This window comes from Sminthopsis crassicaudata, chromosome 4 (genome assembly GCF_048593235.1).
Source record: "Sminthopsis crassicaudata isolate SCR6 chromosome 4, ASM4859323v1, whole genome shotgun sequence".
NCBI classification, from domain to species: domain Eukaryota; kingdom Metazoa; phylum Chordata; class Mammalia; order Dasyuromorphia; family Dasyuridae; genus Sminthopsis; species Sminthopsis crassicaudata.
Genome location: NC_133620.1, coordinates 4,967,449 through 4,988,979, shown reverse-complemented (window position 1 = coordinate 4,988,979; position 21,531 = coordinate 4,967,449). Strand labels below are relative to the sequence as shown.

General features: G+C 40.6%; 1 protein-coding gene across 1 annotated transcript in view; it reads right to left on the bottom strand.

Moving 5' to 3' along the window:
• The window catches only part of ST6GALNAC5 (ST6 N-acetylgalactosaminide alpha-2,6-sialyltransferase 5), a 153,782-nt gene extending 133,668 nt beyond the window's left edge, over window positions 1-20,114 (bottom strand). The window contains exons 1-2 of the mRNA XM_074265595.1: window positions 19,991-20,114; window positions 18,526-18,801 (exon numbers count right to left, since the gene is read on the bottom strand). Coding sequence (XP_074121696.1) covers window positions 18,526-18,801; window positions 19,991-20,005 — 291 coding nt within the window. The 5' untranslated portion in view covers window positions 20,006-20,114. The remainder of the gene's footprint in view (window positions 1-18,525; window positions 18,802-19,990) is intronic.
• Window positions 20,115-21,531: the final 1,417 nt, after the last annotated feature.

Genomic DNA, 21,531 nt, shown 5'->3' with positions numbered 1-21,531 from the left:
GCTACAGAAAAGTATTTCTAGCACAATACTGAATAATATATAAGTGCAATAAAGGATATCCTTGCTTCACCCTGATTTTATTAGGAAAACTCTTACTTTATCTTCATTATAAATAATGTTCTTGATTTTAAATAACTATTACTTACCACTTGAAAAAAATCTCCATTGATTACTATCCTTTCTGGTTTTTTTTTTTTTAATAGGATTGAGTGTTGCATTTTGTTAAAAGCTTTTCCTGCATCTACAATTTTTGTTTTATTATTTATATGGTAAATTAGTTGATAATTTTCTTCATACTGAATTTCTGGATTTCTAGATTAAATCTCACCTCATCTTAGTACATGATCTTTGTAATATATTGCTATAGTCTTATTATTAGTAATCCACTTAAGATTTCTGTATCAACATTCACTGAGTAAATTGGACAAATTTTTCTTTATTTTTTCTTTCTGATTCAGGCATCAAATGAATATTTCTGTATATCTTAGAAGGAATTTGATAGGACTCTTCTTTACATGTTTTTAAGTAGTTTATATGGTTTTTGAATTAATTCTTCTTTACATGATTGGCAAAATTCATTTGTAATTTCTTCTGGTGCTGGGGATTTTTTCTTAGGGAATTCATTGATGGCTTCTTCAATTTCTTTGTTCAGATAGATTTATTTAAGTATTTTTTCTTCTTTTGTTAATTAGAACAATTTATATTTTGTAAATATTCAGTTTTAGTGGTAGGTAATTGAAAAAAGCTGAGTAATTGCTTTAATTTCATCTTCATTGGTCGTACTTTCATTTTTTATTTTTGATACTGGTAATTTGATTTTTTTCTAATCAAATTATCCAATCACTCAGCTATTATTTTTTCATAAAAATTTCCTAATTTTATTAATTCATTAGTTATTTTACTTTCAATTTTTATAAATATCTCTTTTGGTTTCCAAGTTTTCCACTTTGTTTTTTAATTGGGGATTAATTTTTTGTTGCATGCATATTCTTTAAATTTAGATTATTTAGTTTCTAATTAATTCTTGATCTATTTTTCCAATATCTTTCGGGGCCAAAAGGATGAATTTAATATTTCTGTTTTTCCTTATTTGTTTGTGAAATTTTATGCCCCAATACATGGTCACTTTTTGTGAATGTGTCGAGTACAACTGAGGAAAATGACATACTCCTTTCTATTACCCCTTCAATTGTGTCATATCTAATTTTTGTAAAATTACATTCCTATCCTTAATTTCTTTTAAATTTATTTTGTGGTTAGATTTATTTGATTATGAGATAGAAAAATTAAGGTCCCTCACTAATATAGTTTTGTCTATTTCTCCTAACTCAGTTAACTTTTCCTTTAAGAATTTGGTTGTTATGCTATTTAGCTCTTTTATATATATTTTTTATTGGCAACTCTTCATTAGCTATGATAAATTTTAGAAAAAAAATATACTTTTCCTATTTATCTTTTATTTTGAGATCATGGTTGCTATTTCTGCTTTTTAAATTTCATCTGAAGCATATCAGATTCTACTCCAACTCCTTATTTTAACCCAATGTGCATCTTTCTATTTTAAGTATGTTTCTTGTAAACAGCATATTTTTGGATTCTTCTTTTGAATATATTTTGCTACCTGTTACTGTTTTATGGATGAGTACAGGCCATTCAGATTCACAGCTATGATTATGACTATTTCCCCCAACCTATTTTCTTCTCTCTCTTGGATTCCTATGTCTGAAGGAATGCACATATTGATGCATACATACATATTTATATGCATAGATACATATGTGTTATATATTCTTCCCTCTTTGAACTAGTTAAGATGAAATTGATGCTTAAGCATTGACATTCTTATCTTGCAATGTGTCTTTTATATGAGATATTTTCATCATTCTTCCTCTCCCTTCTCTTTTCTCCCAGTACACCCCTATTTCTCATACTTCTATTCTTTTTTTAGGACCATCCTAACAAAATTCATTCATGCTCAAAATTTGTGTCCTTGTAGACACTTTTTATCTGCCCTAATAATGGTAAAGTTCTTAGAAGTTACATATAACATCTTAGCATATAAGAATGATAATATTTGAATCTTAAGTCATTTACCTTTTTTTCGTATTTACCTTTTTATTCTCATACATCATGTTTGAATGTCAAATTTTCTATTTGAGGCTAGTCTTTTCATCAGAACTACTCAAAAGTCCTCTATTTCATTAAATATCCTTTTTTTCTTTTGAATAAATTAGACTCAGGCTTGCTTTTTGTAATTATAAGCCTTTTGCCTTCCACAATATCATCTTTCAAGCCCCTTTCTCCTTTATATTGGTAGTTCCAATATCATGGGATCTTGACAGTGGTTCCAGAGTATTTGAATGATTCCTATCTGGCTGTTTACATTATCTCTTTAATCTGGGAACTGTGAGATCTCATTCGAATATTCCTGGAATTTTCATTTTATGATCTCTTTCATGAAGTGATTGAGGATTCTTTTAATTTCTATTTTACCATCTGGTTCTAAGATGCAAGGCAGTTATATTTTATAATCTCTTGAAATATGATGTCTAGGCTTTTTTCTGATCATGATTTTCAGGTAGTCTAATAATTCTTAAATTGTCTCTTCTCTGTTTCCTAGGTCAGTTTCCCTCCCATTGAGGTATTTCTTGGTGTCTCATGGAGTCTTCAGTTTCCATTTGCTCAATTCTAATTATTAAGAAAATTTCTTCAGGGAGCTTTTGTGCCTCTTTTCCTAGTTGGTCAATTCTTCTTTTTTTAAGTAGTTCTTTTCTTCAGTAATTTTTGTACCTCTTTTACCAAGCTGTTAATTCTCTTTTCATAATTTTCTCACATTGCTCTCATTTCTTTCCTCAATCTCACCCTACCATATGATTTGATTTTTGAAATGATATTTTTTCCACTTTTAAAAAAGTATTTTTCTTTAGCTCTTCTAGGAATTTGTGTTGAGCTTGTGTTTGATTTGTATTTTTCTTGGAGACTTTACTTGTACATTTTCACCTTGTGGTCATCTTCTGCATTTGTGTCTTAAGGTTCTTTGTCTTCATAGTACTATTTATAATCAAGTTTTTTGTTTGTTTGCTCATTTCTCCAGCCTATTTCTTGACTTTGAACTTTATGTTGGAGTTGGACTCTTCTCAACTCTAAAAGTGGTGGTACCAATGTCCCAAATAGTTTTTGTGCTGCTGTTTTCAGAGCTACTTTTGGGGGTAACTTTTTGATGCTTCCAAGAGAGTGTACTATTGGAAAAACTGTGATAACAGCTCCCCTGGTCTGACTTCTGGCCCTAATATAAGAAGGATGTGTGCTTGCTTGCTCCTACAGGCACTAGTGTGCCTCTCTTTGTTCTGGAACTGTGATCAGGAGCTATGTGATAGGCAGTGAAGTTGCCAATTGAGGCAGCAGCTATGCCCGGTGCCAACAAAAGGGCCTCCTATAATCTCTTTTTGACTAGTTTGTCTAATACCATTATTGTTTTCTGAGCAGTAAGAGCTTCTGGAACTGTTGCTGTTGCTGAAGTTTAAGCCACAGTCTCTGAGGCCCGCAGCTGGTGTTGCTGCCGCACCTCCACCCAGTGTCATAGATCTCTCATACCAATCTGCCAAATTGTCATAAGTTGGAAAATGTGTCTCTCTGACCTTTTGTTGCTATATCATTCCAGAATTTAATTTAACGTGGTATTTTGAAGGTGTTTGAATGAAATTCTTGGAAGAGTTCAGCTGAAATGTCTTCTCTCTTATGTGCTCTTGATTATACCCCTCTCAAGAAATGCTTGTTGACTTATATTTCTCCTTATAAAGAAGTTTCTTACATCAAAATCTACCTCTGGATAAGAGAGTCTCTTGTATTCTTGTTTCTCCTTTGAAGATAAAATATGCAAAATCTTTAGAGCTTGCAGATTTTTCAATAACATCTGTGATATGCATTTTATATTTTATTGAAAAGACCAAGTATTGCATTAGTGTTTGGCAGAAAATGTTTAAAAGAAAAAAAACTATCCAGAGATATTTTCTTGTTTCAGAATAATAAGCTAATTAAATATTTAGCTGTTGCCATTATCAGGGTATGGACAGACTTTGTTTTAATAAACACCATCCAAATAATATGGAAGCATTGCTTTAAAATACAGCCCACCACCTTACAGCAAACAGCCTTATATCTGCACATCAGGAAAACAAGATAGAGATTTTTGCTTTACCCAGCTGTTTGCCATGCATCTAGAACCAATCCAGCCAGCACTTGTTAAGCCCATACTAATTACGAGACACTGTTCCCAGTGCTGGAGGTCTTGGTACCAGTCACAATTCCCCAATTGGGAAACTCCTACTATCAGTACAGAAAAGTAGCTGTCTTAGAGACTTGGTTGGGACACTAAGTGAAGTAATTTGCCCAGCTGTCACATAGATAGTAATATATCAGAAGCACAGCTTGGACATCAGTCATCCTGACAATTCAACTTTCTGTCTCTCCACTCTTCCCTGTTGCCTCATTGGTCCTGGATTACATAAAGACAAAACAAAATCTGTGTCTCCTCTCAGAAAGTCTCTATCCTATTGGAAGGATAGGATGAAATACTTAATAAATAAGTATAGAAAAAGTAATATAAAGAAATATAAAATATTTTTCCAGAAGGAAGTTTTAATACTCTTGTGCATCAGCAAAGTGAAAGTAGGACTTGGTTTCCCAATTTGCCAAATGTGAGGACTGGAATAGTTTGATTTCTAATGGTTTTTTTTCAGTCTTAAAATTCAATGCTCCTAGATATTTCAGTGCAGAGACTGATTATTTTAATTTACATTTATATTTTCATTTGTCCCAAATGCCCAAAGAGCTCTCATAAGATTTAAAGCTAAAAATTATTATAGAGGTCCTCTAGTCCAAAATACTTCATTTTGTAGAAAAGGAAACTGAAACCCAGAGAAGTCATGGTATGCCCAATGGCACAAAATGGTACATGACAGATAATAGGATTTTTATCTCTGTTTTTTTTAGCTCTGAATGACGTTTCTACTACATCACATTCCCTATCTTTAGGATGACTGAGTTGAAGTGTCATCAGTTTGGAAGAACACACAGTCTTTGTATATACACACACAAATAAACACCATACATTATTCATCTCTATTTATTTTTTATTCTGAAAGACATTCTAAATATAATGTTATGAAAATATTTAGTAACTCAGGATTCAAAGACAGATCTGGGTGAGTGTAATAGATGTGAGGTGGGCAAATTCACTGTCTCTCAATGGACAAATTGTTTTCATGATTTTCATTTTAATTCTGCAATTGATCAGTTTCAAGTGTAAGAGACATGGACTTTATTGGACATATTGTCATTCTTTGTTTCATGTGTTCAAACAGAATGATATGAGTTATGATTTGCCCTAGGAAAGGGATCAGTATGCACAATGAAGAGATCATAAAACCATAGGAGTATCACAGTCAAATCTAAGTTTCTCAAGAGGAGGGCCTGTTTTATTTTTGCTTTGTACAATCACTACTGCCTTTTTTTCTTCCCCTGATTTTATCAAGGGAAGAAAGCCATATTCCATCAACACAACTAGCAAGGGGAAATCCTAAAGCTCCCCTCTGATATATTACATTTCCTTACAATAAATACCAAGTGCTCTATATTGCCTCTAGGGACAAGCTGCTCTATTTGGCATTTTTAATACTTTACCAACTGGCTCTGACTGCCTTTCCTAAAATAATTTGACATGATTCCCTTTTACACACTTTGCCATCTGAACAAACTGGCCTTACTGACCCTCTCTTAAGAGCCTATCTTCCATCTCTATTCTTTTGCACATGGTCACTTTTCCTCATACTTGGAGTTCACTTCCTTTTCATACTCACTCCTTAGCATTCCTAGTTCCCTTCAAAACTTAGTTCATGTCTGATGCTGAGTGAAATGAGTAGGACCAGGAGATCGTTGCATACTTCAACAACAATACTATATGATGATCAATTCTGAAGGATGTGGCCATTTTCAACAATGAGATGAACCAAATCGGTTCCAATAGAGCAGTAATGAACTGAACCAGTTACACCCAGCAAAAGTACTCTGAGAGATGATTATGAACCACTCCATAGAATTCCCAATCCCTCTGTTTTTGTCCGCCTGCATTTTGGATTTCCTTCACAGGCTAATTGTACACTATTTCAAAGTCCAATTCTTTTTGTACAGCAAAACACTTGTTTGGACATGTATACATATATTCTATTTAATTTATACTTTAACATATTTAACATGTATTGGTCAACCTGCCATCTGGGGGTGGGGATGGAAGGAGGGGAAAAATTAGAACAAAAGGTTTGGCAATTGTCAATGTTGTAAAATTACCCATACATATATCTGGTAAATAAAAACTATTAAAAAAACTTAGTTCATGTTACTTCCTAGATGAAGGCTGTCTTGATCTCTTCAACTCTGAGTACTTCTACCCTAACATTATCTTATTTTTATTGCATATGTATATGTGTATATATGTGTATGTGTATGTACATATATATATATATTTATATATACACACACATAATAACTAATTCTGGTACACAGTAAGCAATTAGTAAATGCTTAATAATTGATCACTAAATGATCCATAATTTGTGGTCTTAGAAATTTCTCTCAGTCTACTGAGAAGTTAAATTACATAATCATACAATTAGTCAGCATAGGCCAGAAACAGGACTTGAAACATTTTTTGATTCTCATCCAATATGAGATGTTGCCTTTCACATTGAACATAGCAGGATCTCAATAGACATTTATTGAATCAAATTCAAAATAAGCATACACACACACACATATATATATGTATATACCCCCATATAATAAATCATAATGCTTTGTCTTAAATTCCCCTTACATCTGCTCTCTATCTGCACCCTAGTTTCTATCAGACTGACTGTAATTGTAATTAGACAATTCTAAGGAAGACTGGGAAAGGTTTGTTCCTGAAGATGAGAGTTTAGTTGATGACTTAATAGAAGTTTTGGAAGCCAAAAGTCAGAGCACAGAGAAGATTCCAAGCATGAGGAAGGCAGCCAGAGAAAATGGATTTTATATTCTTTCTACAACAGAAGATTTTATTTTTAATCCTATAGGCAAAAGGGAATCACTACAGTTTATTGAATAGTTGGGTAATAGAGTTAAAACTCTTCATTTTAGAAATCAATTTGACAGGTGAGTGAAGGATGGATTAGAATGGGGAGATACTTTGTGCCTATAAGACCAGTCAATAAACTGTTGCAGTAGACCAGGTGTGGGTAATAATAGCTTGCTCCAGAATGATGGTAATGCCAGAGGAGAGAAGGGAATTAAGACATGTTAAGAAGGTAAATGTGAGAGATGTTAAGAAGGTAAATTCAACAAGACTTGACCCCTGATTGGATACAGGAGGTGAGAGTATAGAGTCAAGTTTTGAGCCTGGTAGTTAAGGGGATGGTAGTACAGGGAATCTCTGCAGATTAAGATGCTTTTGAGACACAGAGAAGTATTTCCAGTATCACTTACCTCGTAAATTTCTGAGACTTAATTTGAATTTAGGACTTTGTGATTCCAGGCTCAACAATTTATTGCATCAACTAATCCAGAGATATCTAAAAGACTTTTGGAGATTTTAATACGAAGGTCAGCAAAAAGAATAAAGCTGGGCAAATAGAACTGAGTTATCTACATAGAGATGGTAATTGAATCTATGAGAACTAATGAGATCATTACATGAAATAGTATAAAGGGAGAAAAAGAAAAAGCCCAAAATAGGGAATTGGGCTCTAAGTCTCAGTGTTAGTAAATGTGATCTAGAAGAAGTCATTAAGGAGGCAGAAATAATTTCCTATAAGGAGAAGAACCAGGAGAGAGTGGTCTCCCAAAAACCTATTGAGAAGAGTTTCTTAAAGAGAAGAGAATGATGAACAGTGTCAAGAAGGACAAAGACTGAGAAAAGACTGAGCAGTTCAGGAGAGGACGGGTTTGGTTGAAGGATGAGGTCAGAAGTCAGATTGTAGAGAGTCAGAAAGAGGGAGAGGAGAGGAAGTGGTATCTGTTTTAGATGGCCTTCCAAAGGATTTTGGGAAGAGATATAGGATGATAACTATCTGGAATGGACAGATCAAGTGAGGGTTTTTTGAGGATGAGGGAAACATGGGCATGTTTGTAAGCAGTAGGGAATCAGGCAGCAGATGGGAAGAGATTGAATATTAATGAGAAAGCAGGGATAATAGAAGGGCAATCTGCTGGAAAAGATAAGATGGAATAGGATCACATGCAAATAAGGGATTTGCTTTGGCAAGGAGAAAGGCCATGTCTTCATGTGAAACAGGAAGCCCTCTGTGAATGGCCTTATTTTTTCAATGAAATATAAGGTAAAGCACTCAACAGAGAGGATGGGGAAAGGGGAACCATGGAAGGTTTCAGGAGTGATGAAAATGTTTGGAAAAGTCACTCTGGTCAATAAGAGAGTGAATTGGTGAGAGAGATATCAAAGATTACCTTGTCATATTCAAGGTGACTTTACTCCATTGCACATAAGTAGGACAAAAGTCACAAATGGTGGGAATGGTCCACTCTGGAGATCTAGAAGGGCAAAATCTTTGAGAATAAATGGGCAAAGGACTTGAGAGATGAGGGCAATATAGAGTTGCACTGGCTAACCACAAATTCTAGATGGTAAAGGGAAACGTATATCCAGTGTGGTGCCTTGGGAAAGAACGGAAGGACTAAGGGATTGGAGGTCATGAAGGTGAAGAGTAGGATTTGGAGTTTCAAGGAAGAGAGAAAGATAGAAAGCCAACACATGTGACCAGAGAGTGGAATTTCAGATTTCATGAACATGTAAGTCGTATGCATGTGAGTGATGACAGAATTAAGGGTATGTCCATCTTTGTGTGGATATGGTAAAGTGGAAGAGTTGGTCAAGGGAAATAAGTAAGTTGAGGTTAAAATATGCAAGGGAATTTTATTAGATACATAATACATGAATCAGCAAGTCAACAAGTATTTATTATTGTCAACCATGTGCTAGATCCTGTGCTAAGTGTTGGGGCCACAAGAACTAAAATGACAATATATACCCTCAAGAAATTTATATTCTCTTGGGGGAATGAAAGCCATCTCCATGCTTTGCTACTTCAGACCTAGAACTGCAGCTTCTGCACCTAGGCCCCTAAATTTTGGGATAGAAGAAGTTAATCAATTGTCTTGTGGGCCCAATTCCCCCTTCCCTCTGCCTTCCCCGGCCAAAACACTCCTCCTTGGCCACGACCCGTATATGGTGTCTTTCCTAATATAAACATTTTATGGCAGGGGCTGTTGTGTGAAAATATAGGAAATGAATAAGTAATTTAAGAAGTACCTATAATGTGCCAAACACCATGATACTGTACTGCCACAAATACAAAATCAGAAAGAATTCATGCCCTCAAAGAGTTCTAATAAGAGAAACAACAGAGGGCAGTGATGTTCAGGGAAAAACACATGGGTCTAAAAAGTTAGAGGCACAGGGATGGGTCCATAATTGAACAGACTGGCAAACTCTTACTCATTATGGAATATTCCTTACCAGTGCATGCTATTCTTTTCCCATTGGCAAAATCATTCGGAACCCTCTCTTTTTCAAAGGGACCCAGCTTGGTCTGCCTTCATTTTTTTCAGGACCTGTTCCTTACGTCCCTTTTTATCTTTTTTCTTCATTTTTTTGGTGTCATCTTTCCCCATAAGAAATTTTATTTTTATCTTTATTTATTATTATCTTTATTTTATCTTGTGTTTGTATCCTTTGGACTTAGCACAGTGCCTGGAATAGGAATCCCACTTAATAAATGCTTGTTTCATTCCAACAATGGCCTCATTGACAAGGAAGTTGGAGGGAGGAAAGTGGGAAGGTGGCAAGAGAAAAGAGAGTGGAATAAAGACTGACCAGGACTTTTTTGAAATTATGCAAATTGAAAGCGTGGCTCTCAGGACTTGAGATCATGGTCTCTGTTGTGAACTACAAGGTGGTTGCTTATCTGGGAGGCTCTGGAAGAAGACTCAGAGAGGAGGGAGTGATATTTATAACTCATGGCCTTAGTCCCATGCCTGACACAGAATAAGAGCATCATAATGCTTTAAAAAACCACATACATATTCAAATAAAAGTGCAAAAAAGTCAAGATATTTTTTTTTCTTTGTTGGGGAGCCATTAGCTGTTGAGATCAAAGAAAGCTTCATGAAGAAAGTGACATGAATATTTACTGAGGTTCTCAAATAATTTTTGATTCTTATTTTTCAAAGTAGATTCATTTATTTTATCTAATTTAATCATTAGGATAACTCTTAGAGTTATTTAGGGCAGAGTAAATATTATTCCCATTTGGCAGATAAGGAAATCTCAAATAAGGTCTGTGCTTCAACACCAGGCAATTATTCATGTCTGAGTAAAGACTAGATGACCTTGGGCTGTCCACTCTTCCACAGTCTAGACAATGACCTCTAGACTCCTAAGCCATGCCAGAGAGCATTGTTTGGCAAACTTAGTATTCTATAATTCCCAGTTGTTTTAATGAATCTCCTTTGGAAGTTGCTATGAGATCATAATTGCTTATTAATTATTTATTAGCTAGTTCTCATTATACAATTGGCATGATTGATAGGTAGCATTCTGTGCCCATTAATTTAAGAATTCAAATGTTCTTTTAGCATAGGATTATAATGTCTGGACTAGCTCCCTGGAGGGTCTCAGGATCAGTCATAAACAGGATCAATTAAAGTTCTTGGTCTTTAGAGGGAGAAGTGAAGGAGGCAGTTGTGAAGTGGCTTCTGTTCTCCAGCCTCTTTCCTCCTCATTGTGCCCGCCAAGTGACTCTGACTTCTCCCCCTCAGCCCTCCAATCCTTGCCTAAAATTACCTCACCACCAAACATTCAGCAAGCACCAGTGGTTAGGAGAGCCATCACATCATCATCTCATCTAAATATATGTATTTAGAGCCATTATCTCATATTGAATAGGTGATTAGCCTTAAATGCTCAGCTGTCTGATTCAAGCACACCTTTTCAGAGTTTCAGGCTTCTACATAGAATGGCATTTCTTGTTTCACAGATAGCCAAGCATATATCTCCCACTGTGCCATTATTTGTCACTTAATTTCACATCTATTTCCTTAGCCATATATATATATATATATATATATATATATATATATATATATATATATATATATATATATGTATGTATTCACACATTTTTATGTATCCCATGGCCTTTTGACCTCCTCACATGACTTATTTTCCACGTTTAGGTCTACTTTCTCAAGTGCCCAGTAAACTCTTTGAAGGCAGGCGTTTTCTTTGTTGTCATACAAACAAGAAGTGCTCACCAAATATTTTTGAATGAATGAATTATTGAGTAGATATTTGTTCAAAAGTCCAGGAATGAGTCTGATATAGAATAAAGAATTTGAGATTGCAAAAGGAGAGAAATAACATTTAAACAATTTGGGATTGCCAAAAAATGAGTCATTTGAAATAAAGGTGGAATTTCAACTCCATTTGCACCATTCAAGACACAAAAGTCCTTTCCAAAAATGGCAGTTATAGCCAAACAAAGTGCTGTATGCTTTGCATTACTTTTGTCGTTATTGTTGAATTGTTTACAACATATCTGACTCTTTGTAACTTCATTGAGATTTTTTGGCAAAGATGCTGGAGTGGTTTGACATATCCTTTGCTTCATTTTATAGATGAGGAAATTGAGGCAAACAGAATTGAGCCAGTTGCCCAGGGTCACACAGCTAGTAAATGTCTGAGGTCAAATTTAAACTCAGAAAGATGTCTTCCTGATTCTAAATCCTGTTCTCTATCCACTCCGCCACCCAGCTGCCCTTTTGCATTACTAGTGTGCCTGAAATCTTATGGTAGAAGCAAATTCTTCTGAAACTGCTCTATTACTCATTTTCAACTCTTGCCTTTTCAAACAGAGTCTGTAACAAGGTCAAGATGAGGGGCCAGTAATCCATTTGTATGTACAAGATTAGGGCACCTACTTGTCTGCAACTAGAATTAGCTGAGACGTTCCCTTCACATAGGCCACCAGATGGTAAATAATGTCACCTTGTCCCACCCTATGCCAGCTTGTGCCATAAAGGATTTCTTGACTCTCCCGTCTCCAGGGAGTACCTGGCACTTTTTTTTCTGAGTGTTGATTGAATGTTTTATGAATGTTGAGCTTTTATTTTTGGAACTCATATCAACCCTAGCTACTTCTATAACAACAAAAACAATAGCAACACCATCAATAATGTCAGCAAGGAAAGGTCTCCTACCTCATAACAGTAGGAGGCAATTTGGGGGAATAGACTGAGGTCTGGATTACCGTCTTGCCCCTGACAGGACTGGATGTCTGACACAGGCTGGGTTGCCTGACCTGTTATTGCCGGAGCCTATTCTCCAAGATGAAAAATTACAGCAAACCTGCTTAAAGTAAAGGTACTTTCCACACTGGGAGCTCTCAGCTTGTAGATTTAGAGCTACAAGGAACTCAAGAACCTTCATTTTACAAATGGGGAAAATAAGACCCCAAGAAGGGAAGGTTTCAACAATATCACCTAGATTATATTATAGAATCATGGATTTAGAACTGGAAGGGATGTCAAAGCATACCCTAAAAAAACCTTTATTTTACAAGAGAGGAAACTGAGGTTGCTTGAGAGGAAATCATTTCTCCAAGACCACATAGGTAGTAGATATCAGCATTCAAATCCAGATCTTCCCTTTCTAGAGTCAGAGTTTTTTTCATTATACTATGAAAGCCTTTTTTAAAAATCCAGGAAAAGATTACTGTGGCTCTCAGAGCTGGCTTCTTTGCTTAGTTTCTGGCTCCCTTTGTGAGGAGCCTGTCAGCCTGCAAAAACCAAAAGCAAGATCATAGAATGCAAAAAAATTTCCTGTTTTCCCAGGTGTCAGTGGGACTAGGCTGGAGGGAGGGGATAGGGTTCAGAGAAGATGAAAATTCCCTAAACCGAAAATGTAAATCCTGAGCTGCTACAAGAAAGCCCACACTGCCAACATCTTATTGGTCTGGAACTAGAACTCCAACCCTGCACTAGGAGGAGAGATCATTAGTGGGAAGGCAGCAAGGTCACAGACAGTGATGTTTTCATCCTCATCATATATTCTTCATCAGCGAACAGGTTCCCGACTTTCCGAGTATCCTTGTCCAAGAGCACAAAATGATTTAATCTCTGTAGTTATTCAATCCTCAGCGGCAGGAGTCGAAGCTTCCTCTTGCAAACATACTGTCATTTGTGAAATGCAGGTGCTGTGGATTAGGGCCACCTGTTGAATGACATCCTGAGAGCTAAAATGCTAATGCCATCACCAAGTGGAACAGACCGACTGCAAATGTATCCATCTGGGAGACCCCCTAAGCAGGATGGGAAGAACATTTTCCTGACTAATATCTCTGTCATTGTTTCCAGCTTATTTGAATCAGAGAATCAGAGCCACCCTTCTTCTCCTTTATATTTGTTCTCTTTTTTTCTCAGGGGCCTGGTGTAATGTCTGGTCTATAGGATGCACTAAATGAATATATACTTATGAATATACATGAGAGCATCGATCAATCCCAAACATAATTTCCGGGCATAAGGGATGAGTTGTGGTATTCCCCTCCTTACAGAATGGGAAGGAACTCAAGTGCAGATTGAGCCATAGACTTTTTGAGCATGGATGATTTGACAATCATTCATTTTTATAATTTAGCTTTATCTTTTTCAATTAGCAAAACTCTTTTTTTGTTTCCCTTATCCCCAGACATATTGAAGGAGAAAACAAAACACAACAAAACAAAACCTTTGGAAGACCTAAGCAAAGTCAAGCAAAACAAGTTCCCACATCATCTCCATTAAAAACCCTAATTTTTCTAAATGAGTAGACTGGGGCCCATAAAAGCAAAGGGAATTGCTCACTTAAGATCACACAGTCTAGGGTCAGAGACAGGACAAGAGTCAGGTCTTCTTGTCTCTAAGATCCACTCTCTGCTCCCTAATCCAAACTTCCTGTCCAGGATTGCTTTAAGCCTACAAGATTCACCTGCACCCCACAAAGAATTCCCAGAGGACTTTAGCAGAGATTTCTATTTTGGCATACAAAAGCAAAACCATTAGCAAAACCCTGTCTTTTTCCAGGGACAACTTCCCCTTCCCTTTCTTTTTTAATCTTTGTCTTTTCTTTTTTTGGTTTGGACCTCTGGTTTTATTTGGGTGATGAAACTGCTAGTGACATGACTCCCTTACTCTCTTAAATCAGCTCCAGCTAGCTCCAGAACATCCCTCTAGAAAGCATCAGAATAAAGATTTGAACAGATGAATATTAGAACTTTAGAGAGTTGCTTGGGGGTTTAGAGAGGGTAACTTTGAAAGCTAGGTAGCAGAGTGGATAGAACAGTGCACTTGGAACTGAGAAGTGATTTCTAATTGACTTATTAGTTGAGTCACCCTGGACAAGATGAATAATCTCTTTCACCCTCAATTTCCTAATCTCTAAAATGGGGATAATAAAAGCACCCACCTTACAGGACTGTCATGAAGCTTAAAAGAGAAAACCTGTAAAGCACTTGGGCAACCTGAAAGTGCTAAACAAATGCTAGCTATTATTATTGTCCTCATTGTTATTGTTGCTACATCAGTTGTCCGAGGGCACCGAGCTATTCTGTCACAGGCAGACCTTGAAGCCAGGCCTTACTGCCTGTGAGGCTGGCATTCTATCCATTCTTCGGAAAGCCTCTCTGTATACCAATAACTTAGTTCATATGAGTTTTTTTGTAAAATCAGAGATTTTTTTAAAAAGCATTTTTATCTTCAAATTGCCATTAAATAGGCATTTCCAGTTTTCAAACAGAGGAGCACTGCCATTAGAAGCAGCTGGTCTCTGACTGGTAGCTAGGTAGTGATCAAGCACAACCTTCACCCTTGGCACTGTGCAGTGACATCTGCTGTTCATGGCTTTTGATGTCTTGAGAAGATTACCACTTATTAAATTTATTGAACATTTTTTCCTTGGGAGCAATTTGGAACTTTTGAACACCATTGTAGAAATGTGACAGTGCAAAAGCCATCCTTTCCTTGGTGTCCAAACTGGCTGTATTGAGATGCAACAACAAATCAATATGGAAAGAGCTCTGAATCTGTGCCCACTGGTCCTGGATTTAAAGCTTGACTTTATTCATTACCTGGATGATCTTGAACCAGTCACTTAATCTGGATGTACTCCAATTTCCTCATCTATAAAGATGAAGATTGTCCTTGAAAATTATAAGATCTCTTTAACTACAAATCTAAGGCTCTAAGTATAGGCCCAACATCCCTTTTAAGTAATTAATAAAAACTGACATTTACAGAGTGCTTTACAATTTGCTAAGCATATCGTATACAGCAAATCATTTGATCCTCCAAGGATGCTGTAAATGATCTACATTTTGTTATCCCATTTTACAGATGAAGAATCTGAGATTCAGAGCAGTTAGTCCATGATCCCATGTTTTCCTAACTCTAGATCTAAAATCTTAGTCACTACTTCAGATTCCTTGATACATAAGAATCAATACTGATATTTATATAATGCTTTAAAGATTGCAAAGCTCTTAATATACATTCCTTCATTTGAGCCTCAAAGACTGATCCTGCAATTACTCAGGAAAGCAAACACTATTAGTATTAACATCATTATATAGATAAGGAAACTTAGACAAAAAGAGACTAAGTGACTCTCCCATAGTAAATGATATGCTGGCGAGTGCTTAACAACTGGTGCGCCTAACAATCTGTACTCATAACACACCTTCAGGTTCAATCTTCATTCGTCACTTTTTAAAGTCTAGACAATAAACAAAACAACAAATACATCCCAGATTGGTAGCATTTTGTTGATATCTAAAGTATAAATGCTCATACTGAAAATAGAACAATCTGCTCTCTTTAAATCAGCTTCAGCTGGCTCTAGAACATCCCTCTAGAAAGCATTAGAGTAAAGATTTGAACTTAGGTCTTTCTAGATCTAAACTCAATACTCTATTTGCTATATCAAGACCTTGCTTGTGCATTTCAAATACAGTAACTTATTAATAAGCCCATACCAAAAAATTCCCACAATTAAATACTGATGCATCCTATCACTTTCCAAATAAGCAATATTCAGACAGTGACTTCCTTACCATCACATAAAGGGAAAATATACCTTATTTATTTTGTATATATTTCTTCCTGTAGAATGTAAGCTACTTGAAGGTAAGAATTGTTTGCCTTTTTGCTCCAGTTATCTGGTATGATTCCTAGCACATGGTAAGTGTTTAGTAATTGCTTATTGAATGACTAATTGAATGGATATATTTTGAAAAGGGTCATGGGTTCATAATCTATTCCTTCTTGGAATGAATCTTAGAAAACATTTAAACCAACCCCTGTATTTTACAGGTGAAATTATCATGTACCAATTAAACATAAAGAACATTCCTAGAATCTAAATCCATTTTCTCAAAGAAAGTAGTAGAGTGGTAGTAGCACAAAATTTAGGCCACTTTAGATACTTCCCTAAACCAGGCCTTTAAATTTGTTTACATCCCCACAAAACTTTTACTTTGTATTACAGCAGAAAATCCAGGCCAAATATACCATGGTGTATTGAAAATATCTCTGACTCTTTAGTCAGAAGAGAGATTCAAATTCCTCCCCTGCTAGTTATTACTATTACTTGTATGATGGTAAGGAAACCATTTAACTTCCCATCTTTATCTTCAAAATGGGTTAGTTGGATTGAACAGCCTTTGCCTGCCATTCCAGACCTAGTTCTATGATCTTATATTTACAATTTCGTGAAATTAGTGGAAATTCATTATATGCTACTTAAACCTCAAGTACATCTCTGGAATCTAAACCTATTTTTTCAAAGAAACTCAAAATTTGCCTTCAGTCAGTCTCATACCCAAGAACAAAGCCTGAAATCCTTCCAGAATCACTTAATACAAGAGGTTTGAAAGGGCCCTTACTGGCTATCTAGCCTACTTGTTCAACAGAGGAAGTGAAATCTGTTATTGCAAGATGGGTGGCCCTCCTCTTTTGGATTAACTCCTTCTAGTCAGAGTTCGTCCTTCTCTCTCTCAGTCTGTGGAAAGCTTCTCTATCCCTCCAGGAATATTTTGGGCTACTTTGGTGGTCAGATTATTCCAGCCGACAAAGAACAAATTTCTTTCTCTAGACTTCTTATGATAATTGTCTTCTCTGTCACTTCTGGTTAATTATCTTTTTTGCATGTCCTGCTTCACCATTTGCCACTAGGGCTTTTAAAAATCAATCTTATGGATTGTAAACTCCTTGAGGGTAGGATTATGTCTTATACTTTTTTGAATCTTTCATAAAATACATTACAAGTATCTAAAAACTGCTGACCAATTAGCTAATTGGGAAATCTATCTTAAAAATAGAGTTTGGCTTTTGTTTCCCTCTGAAAGCTATGAGCAATCTTTCTACAACAGAAAGAACTGCATTTATAACTGTATTTATAAAACCTATTGACTCCCAACTGCCTCTGATATACACCCATGGATTCAAGCATCTATCATGAAGCCCCCAAACTGAGCGGATTTCTAGTATTCCTCTAGCTTGATAAAGTAAATATTGAATAGAATTACATTTGCCTACAAACATTAGCAGTTATGAATAATGAGCATTAAACAACATATTCTGGAATCCGAAAACTTGATCGGGGTCTCCACGGAGACACTGCACAATGGAATTGTTATTTTTTGTTATTTTTGTAGACAAGAGCCTTAATTTTTGGGAAAAGTCCTATTGTTAATTATTAGCAAGCCCTGTAGCAGCTTCTAGCAAGGAAGAGGGAAGATGGGTCTCGGAGACGGAGGTCTTAGCCTCGAGCCTTTCTTGCCTAGCTCCACAGGACTTAACCGATCCAGAACCATCTGGAGGAGAAATCAGAAAAGAACTCCAGTGTCTGCGGAGCTCCTGAGGGCCGACTGGCTAATTATGACGGAGTGCACAGTATCACTTCTGCTCATCCCCTTCAGTGTCTCTGGCCCTCCCACCCCCAACTCCAGACAAATTCAACTTGAGCCAGAAGGTTCAGGAAAATGTGAAATGGATTCATAAGTAACCCTTCCCGTGCTGTGGAAAACCGAGCAATTAAGGGCTTGGGCTGAGGAAGAAACCCCCGGATATGCTGCCCAGGCAGAAGAGCCAATCAACCGAGAAAGACAAAGGGCAACGGGTGCCAGCCTCGCTATTTCCCTTGCCCCCACCCTTCTTCAGAGAAACTTTTCATCCTTTCTCCGAGAGGAGAGAAGGAACCCCCATGTCCCTCATTTAAGCACCCACCCGCCTCCTCCTGGGCTCTCTCGCGCCCTGCTCCCGGTGGGGTTCAGCATGAGGAGCCGGGGAAGAACCCCCAGAGCAGGCGGTTGGTTCGGCTTGCTCGGCGAGTATACACGCGTGTGTGTGCCTGTGGGGGAAGGATGGGGGGGCGTGGGAAATCACCTTATGATCCAAGACGCTGATGTATCCGTCCAGCAGCCGCCCCCCGTGAGGAATTCCCGGGCGCTGCGGAGGCTGTCCCGGGTGTCCGTCGCTGCCCGCCAGCCCCAGGAGCCGGCCGCTCTGGGCTGCGGGTCTGCCGCTGGCCCCCGGCGCGGCCGCCTCGGGTTCCCGCTGCTGGGGGTGTTCCTTCTGGCCGCCGCCGCCGAGGCCGCTGTACATGAGCAACAAGCTGGTACACATGGTGGTGAGCGCCAGACACACAGCCAGCCCGTGGCGCTGCGAGAAGAGAGAAACGGGCTCAGCTCGCTCTACCCCTAGAGGAAGGGCGCCGCGGGCGGATCAGCACCGCGGAGAGCTCCAGCTCCGCTCCCGGGGCCCTGGCGGGTCAGCACCGCGGAGAGCTCCAGCTCCGCTCCCGGGGCCCTGGCGGGTCAGCACCGCGGAGAGCTCCGGCTCCGCTCCCGGGGCCCTGGCGGGTCAGCACCGCGGAGAGCTCCGGCTCCGCTCCCGGGGCCCTGGCGGGTCAGCACCGCGGAGAGCTCCGAGGGCTGGTGCAGCTCCAAGATGTCCGGGAGAGTGCCGCCCGGCCGCCCGCCCTTCAGCCAGCCTTCCGGGAGCCGGCGCGCTCCTCGCCAGTGCAGCGGAGGATGCTCCCGGCCGGCTGGGCTCGGCTCTGCCGCCGCCGCCGCCGCCGCCTCTCTCTCCCCGGCTCTCTCGGCAGGGGGCAGGTAGTGCCTGGCCATCCGCGGCCGCCCAGAAGGGGCAGGGGCGGGGAGGAGACGCTCCGCTGGGACCTTCGGGGGGTGGGCGCCGGGCCGAGTGTGGGCTTCCAGCTCCCGCGCCTTTCCACCCCCTCCCGGGGACACCGGTTCTCCCTCTCGTTCTCCTCCCCGCCCATGACTGCTGCTCCTGGCAAGTTTGAACCCGGCTGGAAAACCCAGAAAGTCTTCGGGGAACTCCGGCCCCCGCTCCTCGGCCTTTGTCCCTCCCCCCCCGGCCCGAACCCCCCAGCCCGACCCTGCCTCCTGCCCCCTCAGCCCCGGCTCTCCGCCTTCCTCTCCCGCCGCCTCCTTTCCACCTGCCTTTTGGCCATCCCGCCCTGGAGCGGAGGCAGCTCGTATCCACCTGAGTTACACATCCCCAGTCTTCTCTCCCCGAGACTGGAGCTCCAGCACAGGCAGAGACTGTGTGTGTGTGTGTGTGTGTGTGTGTGTGTGTGAGTGTGAGTATGTGTGTGAGTGTGAGTGTGTGTGTGTCTCTGTGTGTGTGTGTCTCTGTGTGTGTGTGTGTGTCTGTGAGAGAGAGAGTGGGAGAGTGTGTGAGTGTGTGTGAGTGTGTGTGAGTGTGTGCAAACACGCATTAAAAAGCAGGCGGAAAGTTGTCCCTTGGAAGCCGCGGAGCGGGGGAGCGGGGCCGGCGGGGGAGCGCCCTTCCCGGCCGCCGGGAGTTGGGCGCCCGGACTCACCATCAAGGTCTTCATGGTGGGCCACCTCCCCGCTCGGAGTGCTCAGGCGCTGGCGTCCGGGGCCACTTTTTGTGCGCGGGTCTCCATGGCCGGGGAGCGGGCTCGCGGGCGGCGGGGCCGGGGGCCGGCGGGCCGGGGCGGCGGCGGCGGCGGCGGGGCTGTTCCGGCCAGGTAGCGGCGAGCTGCTCGGGATGGGGAGAGCGCTGCTGTGGCAGAGATTAGACACAGAATTAAAACTGAACTGGACCCTCTCAGTCTCTCAGTGAGCTACACAACTGCCGCCTGCCGCCGCCCGCTGGGTCCTAAAGCCCTCTGGATGCCGCCCTACAGAAGGGGAAAGCACATCTTCGCAGCCCAACGTTGGGGGGCTGGGAAGTTCACCCGGGCCGCTGGCCTCCCGGTCCTCCCTCCCTCCCTTTCTTCTTTACTGGGGCACACACAGTCTTAGGGAAACCGCCCGAGAAGAGGACCGAGAGAGCTGGGGGTTTCCCCTGGGTGCTAGCCGCCCAGCGAGGAGCCGCTTTCTCTCGGTAAATTCAGTAAAAGGCAGCAGACTCCCCGGGGTGTGGAAGAGGGGGCGCCTCCAGGGCTCAGTGTGGTGGGAGGGACGCCGGGCTCCGCAGCCTGCGCCGCCAGGATCAAATCCACTCCCCAGGTGACTGGCTAAGTCACCCAACACATCGTAGGCCTCAGTTTCCTCACCTGTAAAGTGAGGAAGTGTGTGTGACCCGGCCTTTCCAGATGGATGGGAATAATAGTGAGGAAGAGGAGGAGGAAGAGGAGGAGGAAAAGGAGGAGGAGGAGGAGGAGGAGGAGGAGGAGGAGGAGGAGGAGGAGGAGGAAAAGGAGGAGGAGGAGGGGAAGGAGGAGGGAGGAGGAGGAGGAGCAGCAAGAAGAGGAGGAGGAGAAGGAGGAGGAGGAGGAGCAAGAAGAGGAGGAGGAGGAGAAGGAGGAGGAGGAGGAGCAAGAAGAGGAGGAGGAGAAGGAGGAGGAGGAGGAGGAAGAGGAGGAGGAAAAGGAGGAGGAGGAAGAAGAAGAGGAGGAGGAGGAGGGAGGAGAAGGAGGGGAAGGAGGAAGAGGGGGAGGAAAAGGAGAAGGAGAAAGAGGAGGAGGAGGAGGAGGAGGAAGAGGAGGAGGAGAAGGAGGAAGAGGAGGAGGAGGAGGAGGAGGAGGAGGAGGAGGAGGAGGAACAGCAGCAACACCAGCAGCCTCCACAGAAGCAAAAAGTGGTTAGATAAGTAGTCTAAGAAGAAGGAAGATCTGTGTTCAGGAGCTGCCTCCGACAGCCCCTCGGTGACCCTGGCCAGGTTGTCTAAACCAGAGAATAGCAGGCCCGGCAATGAATTTCCCTCTTCCAGCTCTAATTAGGAGGCATGGGGGGGGGCTGGCCATAACTCTGCCTAGATTGCTGGGGTAACCCTGAAGCTTTCTAGTGCTGTTGTCCAGTGGCCCCCATCAGTGTGCTGCTCATCAAGTTGAGAGGCAGTTTGACCAGAGGAGACTGACTTTTGCACTTCTGGAGTCTGGAAATTTCACTTCAG